General features: G+C 37.2%; 2 protein-coding genes across 3 annotated transcripts in view; both read left to right on the forward strand.

The window, feature by feature from the left end:
- Nucleotides 1-20495, forward strand: part of LOC117598519 (uncharacterized) — a 97169-nt gene that overhangs the window by 60890 nt on the left and 15784 nt on the right. The gene's annotated exons all lie outside the window — the stretch shown is intronic.
- Nucleotides 1-20495, forward strand: part of LOC117598515 (uncharacterized) — a 104793-nt gene that overhangs the window by 6573 nt on the left and 77725 nt on the right. For both annotated transcript variants that reach the window (XM_053238568.1, XM_053238567.1), the window contains exons 6-12: nucleotides 3581-3673; nucleotides 5633-5707; nucleotides 7967-8074; nucleotides 10515-10625; nucleotides 14382-14456; nucleotides 15962-16054; nucleotides 16320-16403. In XM_053238568.1, coding sequence (XP_053094543.1) covers nucleotides 3581-3673; nucleotides 5633-5707; nucleotides 7967-8074; nucleotides 10515-10625; nucleotides 14382-14456; nucleotides 15962-16054; nucleotides 16320-16403 — 639 coding nt within the window. The remainder of the gene's footprint in view (nucleotides 1-3580; nucleotides 3674-5632; nucleotides 5708-7966; nucleotides 8075-10514; nucleotides 10626-14381; nucleotides 14457-15961; nucleotides 16055-16319; nucleotides 16404-20495) is intronic.

A 20495-nucleotide genomic window follows, 5' to 3' on the forward strand; every position in this document is an offset into this window, starting at 1 on the left:
TCATTACCTGACTGGTGCAAGTCAGAAACTATATTTATCTTCTTCAGTAAGCGCTCTGTATCTTGTGTGTATTTATACCCCAGACCATATTCAAAGGCAAAAAAAAACACACGTAAAAACACTGGCAGCAATTTAAACATAATCAAAAATACCATAAAATGTATAGACATCAATTTATCATACAGAATATCATAGTGTGTAATGTTTATTTCTTTACATATATTTTTGCCTGGTTAAAATAACATGCTTCTCCTGAAGGGTGCCAATAATTCTGGACTGGATTATAATTGTGCAAGTATTTATTTTCAAAAAATGTAAAAATGTATTCATCAGTTAGTCAGCAAGGTTCATATTCAGCCTTGACAAAATTATAAGTTTAGTCAACTTCCATATTGCCAATATAGCCACTTCACTACTCTGTGCTCCGAAGAGGAGATGTCAATGGCAGAACCCCCCCCCACAATGGAAAAGGGCAAAGCCCCAGCTAAGACATACATCTGGTGTGTGCTTCATGCCTAGGGCAGACAGCTTCGGGGCTGCTCAGTGGATGAGTCTATTGACCTCAGTTCTTAAGAGGACAAAGTCGACAGAGAGACTTTTACACATACAGGCCACAAAGCCCATAGCATCAGGGAAAATGTCTGCCAAAAGTGAAACGCCCTGCAAGGCTTCTCGGGATGCCTGATGGAAGCCACTCATTCATGGAGCACTCCATTTTCCACAAAAAAATTCTATCTTGGGAGGGTCAGCATTTGACTGGGTCGATATGGATTCGCACACTTACTGTACCTCCAGTAGAACCTCTTGTGGCATCCCGCCTCCATTCCACTCAAAAGTCCCCCATGACTGTGGGGGTCTCTACCTTTTCATCCAAGGTCAATTGTCTCCAGTCATCCATGACTAAGAAATGCTACAAAGCAGTGGCCATGTCTGTTAGAGCCCTGAATGCTTCATCTTTGCTCATGGCCTGTCAGGCAGAACTGCAGGAAGAAATGACAGCCTCACCCAGCCCAGCACCGTGGGACGAGATGTGCCTGGTCACAGACCTCTGCCTGCACCTTCACAGATGTGAAGTTCTGTGCCTTCACAGATGTGCAGTTCTTCAGTGCATATCGCTTAAATTGTACCTCCCCAGGAAGCAAACGGCTTCCTCCCAGACACTTCAGCAGATGTTCGCTCAGGCTGTAGCCCGTCCACCTGCCTACTAGATCCCTAAGTGATAGCCACCACCTCAAGCCTCCACTCACTGCCCAAACAAGCCTTCGGAGCCTAGAGGCACATAGGTTAAGAAGTCCTTCAACCCCAATGTGACACAAAGAAGCCAGGCTGACAAGGCCAGTACCTCATGAAGTAAGCCATTTGGCTTCTATTTTCTAGGTGTTTTCTGGTCTCACCTGTGTGCTCTGAACAGTATCTGAGAAAGTACAAGTTCAGAATGCTAACATATGCAGCTCTTGTCCGCTGTGTGCATCCAGGCGATTGGCTCACATACATCAACTTGAAGGACGCTTTGAAGGATGCCATCTGCACATGCTGGCACACAAACTGACATTGTTGGAGCAGCTCGTGGTTCCTGTCACTTGAGAGCCCCTCATATTCCTGGTGTGATGAATGTGGGTACAGATTTACTGTGCAGAGGCAATCAACGTTATGGAGACTGAAAGCTCCACAATGAAGTAACGGCTCACCTATGGGCAATTTACTGGAGTGTGGAAATAGATTTCTTTGCATCGAAAGAGAACATGCAGTGCCCTCTGTTTTATTCCCTAAACGATCAGGATGCCCCAATGGTGGTGGATGTGCTTGCATATGAGTGGCCACAGACCCACTTGTGTGCCAAAACTCTAAGCAGGGTACCGAGACAGAGGCTCACGCTCATTTTGATAGCCCCTGCTGGCCAGGGAGACACTGGCTGGCCCACATAATTCAACTGCTTTGTGGCTGCCCATGGCCCCTCCTTAGATGCAGAGAACTCCTATCCTCAGGCTAGTGGGGAAATATTTCACCATTATTCAGAAGGCCTGGCACGTTGGGCCTGGTGTGTGAGAGGTTAAACCTGACCACAGCCTGGCTACCTGATAGCATTATCATGACCATTCAGAAGAATACAAGAGCATCATCTACGAAATCAATATATAATGGCACATGGAACCTGTTTGAGGAGTGGTGCATGGCCTCAGGCTCAGTTGCCTTCCAAAGTCCTGTTTCTACAGGAACTACTAGATAAGGGCAAAACCATTAAGGTATACCTGGCTGCCATTTTGGTTTGTCATGTAGGCTTTGGGAACACAACAGTGGACTGACACTCCCTTATTTGCCGATTCACACGAAGGGCTCCTAGACTCCACCCTGTATCTAAAGCTTTGATCACTTCAAGGGACTTGGCTATGGTGCTGGAGGTATTATCAGACCCTCTATTCAAGCCTCTGGATCAGTTGGATCTTAAAGCACTTTCTTTGAAAATGGTGATGCTGCTGGCACTGGCTTCAGCAAAGTGCGTTAGCGACATCCACACTGGTATCCATGTTGGTAAACTCACCATGTATGCAATTTCTACGGGACAAGACTCAGGTTTTACTGGAACCTAATTCTACATTCATCCCCAGAGTTACCGACACATCACTGACATGCCAGGTGATTATATTATTAGCCTTTTATCTCCCTCTCTTTGGTTCTGAAGGGCAAGAACAGTCAAATGCTCTCTGCCCAGTCCACACACTCTGGACTTATGTTTACAGGACGGTGGGGATGAGGAAATCTGACAAACTGTTTGAGTCATGGGGTGACTGATCACGAAACACCATGTCTTGCACTTGATCATGGAAGCTATAGTCTCAGCTTATTCCCAAAAGGGACTACAGCCTCCCACAGGCTTGCGTGCCCACTCCACTGGGGGAACGGCCATGTCCTGGACCTGAGGTTTAGGTTTTATGGGTTTGACATAGTTTTGACTAAATCCACTCTGGTGCATTCTGTACTTAGTGTGATATCACAAACAGACACACCAGTCTGATTGGCTACGTTTAGTCTTGGTCTATGAGATAAGCTTGTCCTGCAATTTGGAAGTCATGATATCCTGACTCAAGCAAATGCTTGAAAGAGAAATTTGAGTTACGTCTGTGACCGTGAGGTGTGCTTATCTAGACTGTCTAGGTGACATTTCAGGAATAAGGCATAAGTTCTGCCTCTGAAATGCACACATCATATCTGCCAGCCAATCCTGGCTGGTGTAATGGAATATTGCTTTTGAGGGACAATGCGAAGATATCTCACTCGTGCCTCCAGAGACCTGGGGTTACGGTTGTAACCCAAAGACATTCAACCCCTTGTTGTCACCGCTGGACTGCCACAGAGGATACATGAAAGAAATAAATTCAGAGGTGCCACTAACATTTAAAATCCTAAAAATTAAAGGAAATTTTATAACTGAATTTCGTTAATAATTATTGACAGTAATAGTAATTCTAGGTTGTTTGGTACACTTCTAAGTGTCTTTTTAAACTCAGTGGGTTGTTGGTCTAACAATTTCTTTATTTGGCTGCAATACATTAATTAATTAATTATTTGATCTTTCCTACAGGGTTTTTTACTGAAGCAGCAACTTGTTCAGCACTTAATTTTGTTAGGATCCTTTTCCTACTTTGGATTGCTCTCCATTTGAAAACATTTCAAGGTATGATATGAGTGGTCCTATGAGAACGTTAGTGGCATTATGTAAATATACACCTAAAAATGCTAAAAAAAAATCCATTTGCAATTTTAATAAAAAAAAATGCAGTTAAAAAAAATCTATGGTGCCCTTTTTTAAATTCTCACTGCTGGGCCATGAGGCCCACTTTCCACTTTATTCATGGTGCCAAACCCATGCCAGATTAATGCATAGTCCCGACCTGTGTGTGTATGTGTGTGTATGTGTGTGTGTGTGTGTGTGTGTGTGTGTGTGTGGGCAGGTAGGCGGGTAAATGCAGTAAACGCAGCACATTTTCAATATAATCCTTTAACAAATCATTTGTCTAATTTTCTTTATAGAAACCATGTAATGTTACATCGCACAGCAGGAAACAAGTATCACTTTTAAGTATCACTACCATTACAATTAATTGTAAAGTTTTAGATTTGACACTTTGTTGGAGCCTATTTAATGTGACATTTTTTTCTCTTTTGCCTGAAAACCAAAAAGTGACATTTTTTATGCTTTTTGGCAGAAGGTTTTCTGTACATCTCTAATAAATATATTTAATTATATCTTATCTGAGCCAGGAAGTCGAACATTCATTGTATCCACCGCGCGTGCTTTTAAGCTTCCTGGTCGCTACGTCACCCCGCCCGTGACGTCTCGCCCATCCATTGGACTGATTGCACAAGTGATTCAGAGCATGGTCAAGCTGAAGGTGTTCCCATAGCGTTTCGACGCAGCTCGAGTTCCTGAAGGGGAAAACAATAGCTGCGTTTACATGGACACTAATAATCCGATCGTAATTGGACTAGAAGCACAATCAGATTTAAAAAGTCACATGTAAACACGTCAATCGGAATGAATTGGCCAAAAACGATAAAAATTTCATTCGGATCGTAAGGGGTGGTTTAAACCTTTTCTAATCCGATGGAGAGGACATGTAAACACTTCATCGGATTGAAAATGAAACCAGATAGTTCTGCGCATGTGCAATGACGTACAAATCTCGTAATGACGTATGACGCACGGCTGTGAGCGGTGTTGGGGCTCTGACCGTAGCCTCACCAGGTGCCATGTTCCCCTCCACCATTGTGCAGAGTGTCATAAATAACTGTCGTGTCATCCTAAAGTTCTCCTTCCACTCCTCGTCTGTGAAGTGGTGCAAGACGACGTTGTCCCACCAGTCCTTGCTTCGAACCCTCATCCACAGACGCCTTGCTCTGGGCTCGGGAAGGGGCGTTTTAACTGCTTGATAAATACACGCAGTACCGCACAAAACATCACGCGCTCGTCGTCTTCTAATTAGCAGCTGAAATAGGCAAATGTTAAGTCTGCTTTTTAAAGCGAAAAAAAGAAGCAATGGCAAGAGAGTGGCTGCTAGTATCTGCATGTTGGAACGGCGGGAAACGTGTATTCGTGCACTGTGCGCGTGTCAGAAGATCAAATCCGATTCTGTCATGTAAACGCGCATATCAACCCGATTACTTTATTCAGCGTTCTTGTAAACACTGCGATCGGATTAATCAATCTGATTGATTTCATTCCGATTGAAACAAAAAATGTCCATGTAAACGTGACTAATGTCTCCGTCACTTTGTAGCAGAGGCGTAAAAAGAAAAAAAGACTTTTGCACAGTACTGTACGTTTATTGGCTCAGCTGCAGGTCACATAAAGGTTTGCATGTTTGATAAAGTAATTTAAAATTTTTTTTTTTGGTATTTTACTTTTCACCCCTCACCTGCAACCCTCCTAGAATTTCTTCCACAGTTTGAATACCTGCCCCAGGTCCACCTTTTCCTTTCTGCTAGCTCCAAAAACACCTGCACCAGGTCATCAGTATTTTTGATTACTTTATTTAGGCTTTTTGGAGCTGAGAATTAGTAAAATGTGGCCTATATGTGGGATTTAGAAAACACTGGCCTAATCAGTACATACTGTGTCCTTATTATATTGCAGATTATCCCCACCAATTAATTAACCGCTTGGCAATTTCACTACAATTTGGTGTGATAACTCTTGTTGCTTATTTACGTGAGTATACATCAAACTATTACACCATTACCATCTGCAAGATGTTACTTCATACTTGTATAAAGTGAAAAGTTAAGAAAGGAACTAATTAAAGAATAAAATAATTTTAAAATCATGTGGTTACACTCATCTTGTGCACTATATTTTTAGAAAAGATAAAAAAGGATTAGTCACCATTTTTAAAATTTCTAAGATGCAAATTAAAGTAATTGGCAGGAGCTAATTAGCCACATCATCATCTTGGTCTACTGTCCTTTGTCACATCGTGGAAAGTTGCTGAAAAGAAGAAAAAAAGTCTATTACTTTGGTTTAACACCATGGTTGTGGTTGCTACGTAGTATAAAATGCACAGGTCTGATTTAGAAAGGACGTCTATTATAGACAGTACAGTTGTCATGGAGAGGCAGAGCTGATTGGATTCAGTCACAAGCAGTATCCACAATAGCAGCAAAAACTTAAACAGTCAGGATTCAAATCACAGGCAAACATACAGTTGCTGGAAATGAAACGGATTTAATTGTGATTATCTGTCATAAATCTAAACTAAATTGCCCATAATATTGGCAGGGAGCAATGTAGTTATCAAAAAAAGTATTTACTCCTTATTTACTATAAATTATTTTAAAAAAATCAGGTAGAGGAAAAAAGTATGGAATCACTCAATGTTAGCATTTTAAGACTTCTCCCGGTATTTGTTTTAGAAATGGAAATTAAAAATTGATTCCATAATTTTTTCCTCAACATTGAGTGATTCCATAATTTTTTCCTCTACTTGATTTGGAAAATGACATGCCATTAATAAAAAAAAATGTCAGTGAATTTTTTTTATGTATATTTAACAAAGCCAGAATGTTAAGCTATTGAACAAAACCTTTTTTGCGTGATATCTGTGATTTGTTTGTTTGCTATAAAGTAAAAAAGGTGGGTGAACATCCTCTAAGTGTGGTGATTCCATAATTTTTGCCAGGGGTTGTACACCTGTTCCTGGAAGTACTGAGAGTTTGTAAGAGAACAAAGCTAAACACACAGCATCATGAAGACAAAGGAGCAATCAAAACAAATCCAGGACAAAGTTCTGAAAAAGTATCAATCAGCATTTTGTTGTAAAAAATCCCAAACGTTATTAAAATTTAGAAAAGAAAATATTGCACAACCATTACTCTTAATCAAGTATGTCAGTGGACGGTACCCAGCTCCTCTCCTCAGGGCTGTATAGCAGGGGGGAATCAGCACATTGAGTGGTGAGAATTACTTGCCATGGCCACTGGTAAGTGCAAACAGGTCTCTTGTCAGAAGCATGACCAGGACACAATGCCCTTATACTTCCAGTCAGTCTGTTTCAGAACATGACACCACAGGGGTCTTAGTGTGTTCTCTTGCCTGTAACAGATTCATAGGAACCAGGACGTGGTGCCTAAACTTAGTGATTATATTACTATTGTGATTTTTTTTGTTCTGGATTACTTGAGCTAGATCTCAAGAACAAAAAAATTACAATAATTTAAAAAATCAAACAAATTGTGCAAAGATATGCTCACATTTTTTTCTCTGTTGGAAAATACATTTCATTGAAAAAAACATTCTTCAAGGATTTATTAAGGGTTCATTTGATGATTAAAGCTTAAGTAGTAAAGTTTTTTATAAAAAACTAGGTACCATTGTCACAGTAACTGCACATCAAGTGATGCAACAAATTAGATTTTATGACATAAAAATTAAATCAAACAAATAAACCATGAAAATGTTTTTGAAACCAATGCAACTGTAAAGGTAATGTTACCATTATAGAGATGGCACAATTGTCACTTTTTTGATGTAAGTTTTTATGTAAATTACAGACTTTGTATTTCCCACATAACATGAATACAGTTGTTTATTTTTCAAGTGCAAGATTACTGATATCATCAAGTGCTGTACATTTTCACTGAAACTGAAAGGAGTCCCACCTTACACTTTTACTGATAAAGCAGCACAACGGTAACATCACATGGGTCCATTGTAACACCACTCAAAGAACGCAGTAAACTTACATGTACATGTCTCCAGCAAGAGTGGACAATTTCCACTGATTTTTTCAAATCTAAATGCAGTAATGATGTTACAGATCTCCTCCAGTGCAGTATTTTAATACATTATTTACTTCCTTTACATGTTGTTACTTCTGTATTTCTCTAAGCAAAGCTTTTGATATTTTTGTTTACAAAGCACTGTATGTATTTGTGTAATATAATAACATTTTTTGTTCTTGTTATTGTCTAGCTATTCTTGTGGATCTCTGGTATAAAATAAACACTCTAGGGAAAGTGTTCATTGTGGGAGGTCTGCTACTGAAGTTATTTCTGACTCTTCTGTATGTTCTCGTTGTAGGTAGGTGTTTTTCACAAAATTTTGTTTTATATTAAACAATTTTTATAGTGTGTGTGTGTGTGTGTGTGAGGGAGAGAGAGAGAGAGAAAGTTGGTGTGGGGACATGAGTGTAGAAGCCAGAGGAGAGTACATGTTTGAGATTGTTTACTTCTAACATAATATTACTTTTAGGAACGTCCTTTTGTGATTTTTCATAATACATTTTACGATTGATATGTAGATACATTTAAAAAATGTTATTACATGTTTTAAACAATTTCAAACAGGCATAATCAGTCACCCTTTTTTGCTAAAGTGGAATATCAAATGTTATTTAATTGGTCATCTAGGGGACTATATAGGCATTACAGTGCCATTATATTATACCCTATGTAGCATGTATAGTGAATATGAAGCAACTTGGGATTTTGCATACATTTACATGTATCTCAGTTGAAAATCACTCGCTGCTGCTGAGGATGGCCCCATACAGACAGCCTAAAGATCAGTGACATTACTGAGGAACCTGTGGTACTGTGGTATCATATAGAAACCATGAAGATAGCTTTACTACTGGAATTTCTACAAACAGATTTGCACAAGTATCCATCATTGAACAGTTACTTCAACAAAGTAGACTTCATGTTAAAACTGCAATGAATTCAGAAACAACTCTGACGCTTATAATCATAAGTTGCTCATTAGCTCATACATTCCTGTTTACACAATTGCACTTTTTGACTCCATAGTACACAGTTATAGAAGGGATTTATTTATAATCGCACTATCCGTTGCACCCAGATGAGGATGGGTTCCCTTTTGAGTCTGGTTCCTCTCAAGGTTTCTTCCTCATATTATCTCAGGGAGTTTTTCTGCACTGTCACCTCTGGCTTGCATCATTTGTAAATTTTAAATTTATATCTGGAATTTATATATTTCTTTAAAGCTGGCAGTGTTCATTGTTAAAAGCACTATACAAATAAAATAAAATTAAATTGAATTAAATCTCAGGTAACTTAAAAAGGAATATAGGATGCAGTCCATTCTGCGATCATGACTAGTCCATTCTCTAGGTTTGTGCTGTATTGCAGTATTTTCCCTGCATTCTATTTAATATAAAAAAAAAGATTAATTATTTAATTGTCCAGAACCTATAGCCTAAAAAAGACAGGAATACAAGCATTTCCGGACACCCTAAAGGTGACTGTGGAAAGACTGCACTTGCTAAAACTGTTTATATTCAAATCCTAATCATTGAACACTAGTTAACTTCACTTTGATATTATAGACTTAAAGTTAAAACTCCAATAAAATCAAAAATGACTCATATGTCACCCACTTTTGAAACTGATTTTAACTACATACTGAGTAGTTAAACAGTTTACTCTGTTTAAGATTCAACTTTATTATCATTGTGCAGTGTGAGTACAGATCCCAGCTTGCTAGGAAGCTGGGGTCAGCCATCATACAGCAGATGTGGTTAAAGGCCTTGCTCAAGTGCCCAACACCAGCAGCTTGTGCTGGGGCTTGAACGCCCAACCTTCCAATCAGTGAGCCATAGCCTTAACCGTTCAGCCACCTTGAACCACCAACCTTTCGGTGAACAGCTGAACACGCTAGCCTATTGCACCACAGAGACTGAGTACTGTGTAGTCTTAGGCACCCTAATTTTTAAAAAAATACAGTGTTGTTATAGATGTTTATTTTATGACTTCTGCATTATTGAATAAGTACAAAAACATTTTAGATTTCGAAACATTCATTTTCCAACAAAAAATTAAAAGTTACAGAAAAAGGTTTGTATGCCAGTAAAGAAAGTAATACTACATAACACACCACTTTATCAGTCAAAAAAACATAATGAAGGCCACTGGGTTCAACTGCAAAAACAGAAGCGAGTGCGACAGTCAGGGTCTCAGATTCTCCAACATGCTCAGTAAAACATACCACCTAATTTCTTATAAAACTGTACAAAGTGTACCTTACACTGCTGATGCATTTTTGAAACTTGATTACTGTTTACTGATCTTTATAAGTTGAAACATTTCATTTCATTATATTCGAACTTTATCTAACTATAAAGTTTCTTTTATAGTGACCTGTGTGCATTCCTATTATTTTCTGTTTCTCAGTCCTACTGACTCAGTTCTGGTGTTGAGGACATTATACATTATTTATGGCATTTTATTTATTTCACAACAAGCGAATAATTCAGTTCTGTATTATTCACATGTAAATGCATATTGCAATTTGCTGTATTTCCATATTAATACATCATAGTTACACAGGTCCTTACACTGGAAAAGGGCACTGGTGTTTAAAACGTTACCTTTTGTTTTGGGTAGCTGTCATAATATCTGGAATATAAATACCATTCATGTGTTTTTACTTATTTTTCTTTTAAAAAGGCCTTGCAGATGTCTGAAATAACCTTTTAATAATCTTTTATTTCCCAATACAGTATGCTGTAGAAGGCCTGTAAAAATCTACAGAATTACAGAATTACAGATTACAGAAATCATCAATGTTCTCCGAATATTTGTTATTATATCACTATACAGACTTCATCCCAGTAAGTACCAATTTTGCAGGTAACGTTACATTTGATTGACATTTCATTAAATGTACTATTATATTTTCTTAAAAACTTTTTATCCTAAAGGCTAATATATATATATATATATATATATATATATATATATATATATATATATATATATATATATATATATATATATACACAGTCAGATCTGGAAGTATTTGGACAATTACAGAGTTTTTGTGATTTTGCCTTTATACACCACCACAATGGATTTGAAATAAAACAATCAAGATGTGATCGAAGTGTAGACTTCCAGCTTTATTTTAAGAGGTTCCACAAAAATATGGCATTTACCATTTAGGAATTACAGCCATTTTAAGCAAAGTACCTCCATTTTCCAGGGCTCAAAGGTATTTGGACAAAGTGACATAATTGTAAATATAAGCATAATTTTAATACTTGGATAAAAATCCTTTGCAGCCAATGACTGCCTAGGGTCTGGCGCCCATGGACATCACCAAGTTTCCACTGAGTTTCCTCCCTGGAGATGCTTTGCCAGGCCTTCACTGCATCCACCTTCAGTTGCTGCTTGTTTGTGGGTCTTTCTGCCTTCAGTCTTGTCTTCAGTAAGTGAAAAGCATGCTCTATTGGGTTGAGATCAGGCGACTGACTTGGCCATTGAAGAATATTCCATTTCTTTGCCTTCAAAAAGTCTTGAGTTGCTTTTGCAGTATGTTTAGGGTCATTATCCACCTGCACTGTGAAGCAGCATCCTATCAGTTTTGTAGCATTTGGCTGAAGGTGAGCAGAGAGTATAGCCCTATACACCTCAGAATTCATCTTGCTACTTCTGTCAGCAGTTACATCATCAATAAACACCAGTGAGCCCGTTCCATTGGCAGTCATACATGCCCATGCCATAACACTGCCTCCACCATGTTTGACACATGATGTGGTATACTTCCTTTCTTTCACCATACTTTTCTCTTCCCATCATTCTGGTACAAGTTAATCTTGGTTTCATCAGTCCAGAGAATCTTATTCCAGAACATGGGAGGCTTTTTTTTAGATGTTTTCTGGCAAAGTCTAATCTGTCTTTCCTGTTCTTGAATGTGGTTTGCACCTTGTTGTAAACCCTCTGTATTTACATTCATGAAGGCGTCTCTTGATTTGTAGATTTTGACAATGATACGCCTACCTTCTCCAGAGTATTCTTTACTTCTGTTGAAAGGGGTTTTTCTTCACCAAGGAAAGGATTCTGCGATCATCCACTTTAGTTGTCTTCTGTGGTCTTCCAGGCCTTTCGATTTTGTTGAGCTCACCAGTGCTTTCTTTCTTTTTAAGAATGTACCCAACTGTTGGCCACACCTAAGGTTTTTGCTATCTCTCTTATAGATTTATGTTGTTTTTCAGCCTAATGATGGCCTCCTTCACTTGCATTGAGATCTCCTTGGACTTCATATTGGTAGCTTCAGTCGAACAGCTGCCAAATGCCAACTCAATACCTGATATCAACTCCAGACCTTTTATCTGCTTCATCTGTCTTGAAGTAACAAGGGAATAGACTGCCCCGGTCAGTTAACTTCTTGTCAGTCAATTGTCCAAATACCTTTGAGCCCCTGAAAATGGAGGTACTTTGTTGAAAATGGCTGTAATTCCTAAATGATAAATGCCATATTTTTGTGGAACCTCTTAAAATAAAGCTGAAAGTTTACACTTCGATCACATCTTGATTGTTTTATTTCAAATCCATTGTGATGGTGTATAAAGGCAAAAATCACAAAAACTCTGTCACTGTCCAAATACTTCTGGACCTGACTGTATATACATACAGTCAGGTCCATAAATATTGGGACAGTGACACAGTTTTGGTAATTTTGCCTCTGTACACCACCACAGTGGATTTGAAATGAAGCAGTCAAGATGTGACTGAAGCGTAGACTTTCAGCTTTAATTCAAGGGGTTTAACAAAAATATTGCATTAACCGTTTAGGAATTACAGCCATTTTTTACAGAGTTCCTCCATTTTCACAGGCTCAAAAGTAATGGGACAAACTAATATAATCATAAATATTAGGATTATTTTTATTACTTGGAGGTAAATCCTTTGCAGTCAATGACTACCTGAAGTCTGGACCCCATGGACATCACCAAATGCTGAGTTTCCTCCCTTGAGATGATTTGCCAGGTCTTTACTGCAGCCATCTTCAGTTGCTGCTTGTTTGTGGGTCTTTCTGCCTTCAGATTTGTCTTCAGTAAGTGAAAAGCAGCTCAGTTGGGTTGAGGTCAGGTGACTGACTCGGCCATTTAAGAACATTTAATTTCCAAGCTCTTGGGCTGCTTTCACAGTATGTTTTGGGTTGTTATCCATCTGTACTGTGAAGCACTGTCCTATCAGTTTTGCAGCATTTGACTGAATCTGAGCAGAAAGTATAGCTCTGTACACTTCAGAATTCATCCTGCTACTTCTATCAACAGTCACATTATCAATAAACCCCAGTGACCCAGTTCCATTGGCAGCCAAACATGCCCCATGCCATAACACTGCCTCCACATGTTTGACGGATGATGTGGTATGCTTTGGATCATGAGCCCTTCCTTTCCTTCTCCATACTTTTCTCTTCCCATCATTCTGGTACAAGTTAATCTTGCATCAGAACTGGTCAGGCTTTTTTTAGAGGTTTTTTAGCAAAGTCTAATCTGGCCTTTGTGTTCTTGAGTGTTACCAGCGGTTTGCATCTTGAGGTAAACCGTCTGTATTTACATTCATGAAGGTGGCTCTTGATTGTAGACTTTGACAATGATAGGCCTACCTCCTCCAGAGTGTTCCTGACTTGGCTAGATGTTGTGAAGGGGTTGTTCTTCAATAAGAAAAGAATTCTGCAATCATCCACTTTAGTTGTTTTCTGTGGTCTCCCAGGCCTTTTGGTGTTGCTGAGCTCGCCAGTGCATTCCTTCTTTTTAAGAATGTACCAAATTGTTGATTTGGCCCTCCTAAAGTTTCTGCTATCTCTCTGATAGGTCTGTTTTGGTTTTTCAGCCTAATGATGGCCTCCTTCACTTGCATCAACACCTCTTTGGACGGCATATTGAGAGTTCCCATGAACAGCTACCAAATGCAAATTCAACACTTGGAATCAGCTCCAGACCTTTTATCTCCTTAATTTATCATGATATAAGGAGGAAACAGGCCACAGCTGGCCATGAAACTGCTTATCAGTCAATTGTCCCATTACTTTTGAGCCTGTGAAAATGGAGGGACTCTGTAAAAAAATGGCTGTAATTCCTAAACGGTTAATGCAATATTTTTGTTAAACCCCTTGAATTAAAGCTGAAAGTCTACGCTTCAGTCACATCTTGACTGCTTCATTTCAAATCCACTGTGGTGGTGTACAGAGGCAAAATTACCAAAACTGTGTCACTGTCCCAATATTTATGGACCTGACTGTATATATAACATTTAGAACGCATGTATAGAATGTAATGTAATCGATTTTACACAGCTTAAAAGCTTATAAATTCTAGATATTTTAAATATTTAAACATAGTCTCATATATTTTGTTGCCTTATTGTCCAGTCTAGACCTACTAACTTACGTACTCTAAAATCATGTTTAATTACGCAAGATTTCAGTTTTAGTTGTGTATTGAGTCTGAAGCATGTATACAATGAAGCATGTAGCCTCATCAGCATAATTACAAGCACAAATAATAATTTCAGCTTAAAACTGAACCTTTACAAGCAAAAGTGCTATATTAATGTACTTAACATTCTCTCTTTTTCAGAATATTTGACTTTGGCAATATTTCCACTTTTGCCATTCATTTGGTTTTTTTGTCATGCTGTTCTCAAACGTCTGTGTAAGTAGATCATGTAATACTTTATCTGACCTATTTTACATTATTTATTTTTGTCAGTCAAACATTACAAACATTATATTTGATGTACTATACATTCATAACCATATTATTTTACCTTGAGTCCACAGTCATTACATTATATAAAAATTCATATACTTAGATAACAGTTAACTGATTACACAATTCCATTCCTAAAACACAAATTCCTAAAACTTTTACACATAAACTTTGTGTGTTGGCCAGGAATACAGTGAATTAATATTTTAAAATTAAGGATGTACTGTATGGAAAGACAAAAACATTTGATTCCTATTCTCTAAAAATTATACATTCAATGTTTAGCAGGAAATGATCTGCATGGTATTTCCAGACTTTTTATTTATTTAAGCTCTTGAGTAAAACAGTCACTAGGTGGACATTTTATTGAATTTACACATTTACATGATTCTAAACATTCTGTTCATATAAAAATGCATGACATACTGAATTTTAAATTGATTGTAGATTTAGTTTTAATTTAATTAGTTTAAAATACACTTAAACTCAAAATGTGGTGTAAACAGTTAACTTCTCTCACTTCTCTATGGCTGGATAACTTAAAGTTAGTGGAGAAAATCATGGTTGTTATGGTATATTCCATCGGATTTGGGTATTTTATGAACAGTTAAGTAGCTTGCTAGCACTGCGCTAATTATTTACAGTATAGTACAGAAATGTGGATTTTCTTTGTATTCATGTTCGTATATTGATGATTGCTAATCACCCTTGAATTACCAGGTGCATGCACACTACAACTGATTTGTATTTAGTGACACCCACAAAAATGTCATTAAAGGTAAAGCTCACTGAGCACAAACTGACAACTAAACAGCAAAAAAATGAATTGCTCAGAGGCAGAAGTGTAATAATAATTAAAGCCCTGCCCCCAAATTCCAAGTAAGTTCAGTGCGAGTGGCAGTCACACTGATATGCAAAAAAAAAAAAGTGATTTTATTCTCGTAATATTTCTGTAATACTGAGAAGCAGCAGATAATTACATCCTGCGGTTTCAGCCATGTCCCAAACCATATCCTATTATATAAAAGCCCACAGCTTCTGCACTTCAGACCTGATTGGAATCTCAGTGGTGGTCAGATGAGATAAAAATTTTGCCCTTGAACACTATCAGCATGTTTAGTGAATAAAGGAGACTGAATGCAAGGAAAAGCCCTCAATCCGACTGTAAAACATGGAGGTGGATCATTGATTATTTTCAACTCTTGTGAAGATGAATGACATCTCGAATTAGGCAGGATACTTTAGACCAAATCCCTATTTATTATTATTATTTTTAAACGAAGGAAGTCAGTAATTATGGAGATGGTTGTATTTATTATTTTGATAAGAAAGTAACTTACCATACATTCCAGTAGGGAGTGTGCAGCAGATTTAATAACCTCAGTAAGACCAGTGGAAGATGTGTCATGTGACGTGTGTAAAAATAAATAGTTGTTTGTTTTTTGCAGTTTTACTCTGGATATCAGTGATGATGATCCTGGAGGTTCTAAGTGCATCAGTGTTGATCTACATCCATTATGACTTTGCGAATAATGTGAAAGGTAAGTACCAGTCCTGTTTCATTACTGTTTATTGGTAGTGGAGATGCTTTTCCACTGGATGGTCCTCACACGGTTTCATGTACAAAAGAAGTTCTAATTGTTTTATTTAAAGCTGAACAGAACAAAAGCATGAGCATGTGTTTTAGCTTTAAAAGTGTTTTTACTGCAGTTTTGTGGTGAATTATTTGTACATTGAAAATTCAGATAATAACAGTGTCCTGATTAGACTTCTGTAAAAATGTTTGTGTGTTTTTTCATTTTGTAGAGCGTGACACATTGACCAGTTTGACTGCATTTCTCCACATCTTGACCATGATGATACTGTTTACAAGTCTATCGCCTTTCTCAGGTATTCGTTACTTTTCTGATCCTTTACAAATACTTTTTATTTTGATAGCACGATTAAAAATACTAATAAATTCAAAGGAAATTGTTAAAGCCAAATTAAAATGGAAACATAAATTTTACAACATAAGAAAATTAGTTAGTTTATTTATCACCAGATTTTCACAGATGCCTTTAAAAGGTAACTGTAAAGTTGTTAGTGTCTGTTAATGCCAGAGATTATGTCAACAAAAAGAAGTGATATGTTAATAAATGTGCATCCTTCGTTAATGGGGAACCTCTGATTTCTGATTTAAAAAAAACAAAACAAAACAGAATTTCATATTTATTTGATGATTTCCAGTTTTCTTGTTACAACATACAGCCTAGATGTTACAGCGAATTTCACTCAGCAGCGCTCTTTATTAACAAACACAAAGGAATATACTCTCTAGCTCTTTGCAATATATGAAAGTGTAAAAACCCCCAGGGCTTCCCTCTGTAACAGGCCAAATATAACAGGCATTTGTTTCCTTGTAGTACAGTTTAAACTGAAAGAATATGGTGAAGTGTCTGGTTTTGTTAAATACACAGAAGGATACTGAACTGTTCGTACCATGAATGTGGAAACGTGTTTTACTTTTGGGGTGCTGGAATATTAAGCCGCATACATATGGCACGCACTATATGACATCACACCTGAATAATAGTCAAATATTTTTTCTTTTATTAGAGATTACAGTTACAATAATTAGACCACTGCTCAGGTGAATTCTTAAATCAGAAGGTGTTGATTAATTTTCTATAACAGTACCAACCTGAGTATTTATCACTGTAACTTTGGCCTGGGAGAAGAAACCAGAGTACCCTGCAAACTCCATGCACACCTGTAGGTGCAAGGCAAACATGCTAACCACTAAGCCACCACTGTAACATACATTTTTATATTAATGAGCTCAATGTAATACTGTAAGTTATTGTTTCTGTAGTAACTGCTCATTCACAAGTGGAAGCTCCATTGTTATTTAACAAATAAAAGCATATAATTGTTGATATGGTTTTCTGTTAAGAGACATTTCTTTAACATTTATTGAAGGAGCCTTGAGTAGGTGCTTTGTAACAGTCAGTAACTGTTACAAAACAGGAGTTTTAATTTTTTTTATCACTTATGCTGTAGGAGCTATACACAGTCATTCCATTACCAGCCTCTTTTTTCTATCATGAAGTTAATGAGGAAAAAAAAACACGTCATGTTAAAAGAAAAAAGAAAGAAAAAAAAGAAAAGAAACCAAGAAATTGGAAACTCCTCTGTCCAATGCAAATACAGTCATGGGAAAAAGAAAGTACACCCTCACATACATACGTATATACACTATATACAACCCCTGCCAAAAATTATGGAATCACCACACTTAGAGGATATTCATCCAGCTTTTTTACTTTAAAGCAAACAAACAAATCACAGATATGACACAAAAAAGGTTTTGTTCAATAGCTTAACATTCTGGCTTTGTGAAACATACATCAAAAAAATTCACTGACATTTTTTTTTATTAATGGCATGTCTTTTTCCAAATCAAGTAGAGGAAAAAAGTATGGAATCACTCAATGTTGAGGAAAAAATTATGGAATCATTAACAAAAAAACACAATTAGTACTTTGTTGATCCTCCTCTGGCTTTTATGACAGCCTGAATTCTTTGACGCATAGACTTCACTAATGAAAAACAATATTCCCCATCAATCTGGTTCCAACTTTCTCGAATAGCAGTTGACAGATCAGCTTTGCAGGATGGGGCCATAACATGGACCAGTTTTTTTAATATCCACCATAAATTTTCAGTTGGATTGAGATCCGGACTGTTTGCTGGCCATGTCACTGAGTTGATATGCCTTTCCTGTTGTACATATATACACATGTATATACATATACGTGTGTATGTGTATATATACATATATACATTTATACCATAGTCTGTCTGAATACTCGATTCTGATTAGCTGGAAGGTGTGCGTTGAATGCACAGGTAGTTCCAGTTAGTTTAATCACCGTTCTAAATTAATGCGCTATAATGCCCTATAAACAATCGTAACCGTAGTAACATACAGTTACAGCTGCATACAGTAGTTACACTCACAGCTTCATTATCAGTAGAGACGCAGCACAGACGCAGCTAATTCACACACACACACACACACACACACACTCTCTCTCTTTAATAATTATTTATTATAATTCATTCAAATATTATATTATATTATATCAAATCAAATCAAATAAATGTAATCTTATCGCAATACTTTATCTGTGTATGATCTAAAGCGAACATAATTCTAGATCTAACAACCCGTATATAAAGTAACTAATGAAAATTAACCGTTATTTTTATCCTTTCAGTCAAATTTTGCTCTGCAAACATCAGTGACAGCTTTAACTTGTCAATGCTGCTAAGTGACCGCAGTATAAGCAGGATAATCCATGGCCAAGTGTGCAAAATCGTTACACGCGATGGGTGATTCTTTACTTCCACATTGTGCATTAAAATCGTGGAACTATTGGAACGACAAGGCCATTTCATTTGTTTGTGCTACACACCAGAGACATTTGGGTTTGAGATCAAAAGATGGATATGAGACGAGAGTTTATAATTTCAGCTTTTATTTCCTGGTGTTTACATCTAGTCGTGTTAAACAACACAACAACACAAAACATAGAACCTTTTGTATCAGACAACCCAATTTTTAGGTGAACAAAAGTATAGGAACAGTATAGAAAATTCTGAAGTAAATTAAAGTAAATAACACTTAATAATTGGTTGCATGTCCCTTGCTTGCAATAATTGCATCAAGTCTGCGACTCACTGACATCACTAAACCTTTGATTTCTTCTGTTGTGATGCTGTTCAAGGTTTGTACCGCAGCTTCATTCAGTTAGTTTGTTTTGGGGGTTTCTCCTTTCAGTCTCCTCTTCAGGAGGTGAAATGCTGTTCAGTTGGGTTAAGGTCTGCTGATTGACTTGGCCAGTCTAAAACCTTCCACTTTTTCCCCTGATGAAATCCTTTGTTGTGATGGCAGTGTGTTTTGGGTCGTTGTCTTGCTGCAAGACGAAGTTCCTTCCAATTAGATTGGATGCATTTCACAGTAAACTGGCAAACAGAATGTTTCTGTAGACTTCTGAATTCATTCTGCTGCTACCATCATGAGTTCCATCAATAAAGATTAGTGAGTCTGTTCCAGAAGCAGCCATGCAAGCCCAAGCCATGACACTACCTCCACCATGCTTGACCCATGAGCTCGTATGTTTTGGTTCATAAGCAGATCCTTTCTTTCTCCACCCTTTGATCTATCATCTCATATTCATATTTTGATCTCAAACCCAAATGTCTTCAATGTAAAGCAAAAACAATAGAATTGGCCTATGTAAGACCATTTTATATATATATATATATATATATATATATATATATATATATATATATATATATATATATATATATATATTACACACACATACATACATATATACATACACATACATACATATAGTCTGAGAACACTGGTTCAGTGTTCGTTCATTTCAATTTAAGTTTTCTTTAGAAATTATATTATCAGTAATAATTTGAGTGAAAAGTATAATCTTTGAAATATTTCCATGAATTTCAGAGTTTCTTAGTATTTGGCTCGTCCCCTTTTTGCTTTAATGACAGTGTGCACTCGAGCTGGCATGGACTCCACACGTTTGTGTAAAAACTTATGATCCATTTCAGATCAAATCCATCGGAGTGTCATCTGATCACATGCTTCAATAGAAGAGATTAGACATGAGGAAAATCTGCCCTTTTGTACAAAGCAGTTAACCTGCTCAATATCACACATTTGCTTACATTTAAATAGGGACTTAGAAATAGTGCAACATTTTGAATTTTGTATATTGAATAGTCAAGATGTTACAAAAAGTTCTCGCAGAATTTTCAGAATTAAAGCTTTCTTTTTATTTCCAGTTTTAAATTTTAAAAAATCCCAGATTTTCAATGTGGTCTCAGACTTTTGGACCCCACTGATATAAATTCTGTCATGTCAGTGCCCTTAATGGAACAGAAACTACGTTTCCCATCAGC

Source organism: Pangasianodon hypophthalmus, chromosome 12 (genome assembly GCF_027358585.1).
Source record: "Pangasianodon hypophthalmus isolate fPanHyp1 chromosome 12, fPanHyp1.pri, whole genome shotgun sequence".
Taxonomy (NCBI): domain Eukaryota; kingdom Metazoa; phylum Chordata; class Actinopteri; order Siluriformes; family Pangasiidae; genus Pangasianodon; species Pangasianodon hypophthalmus.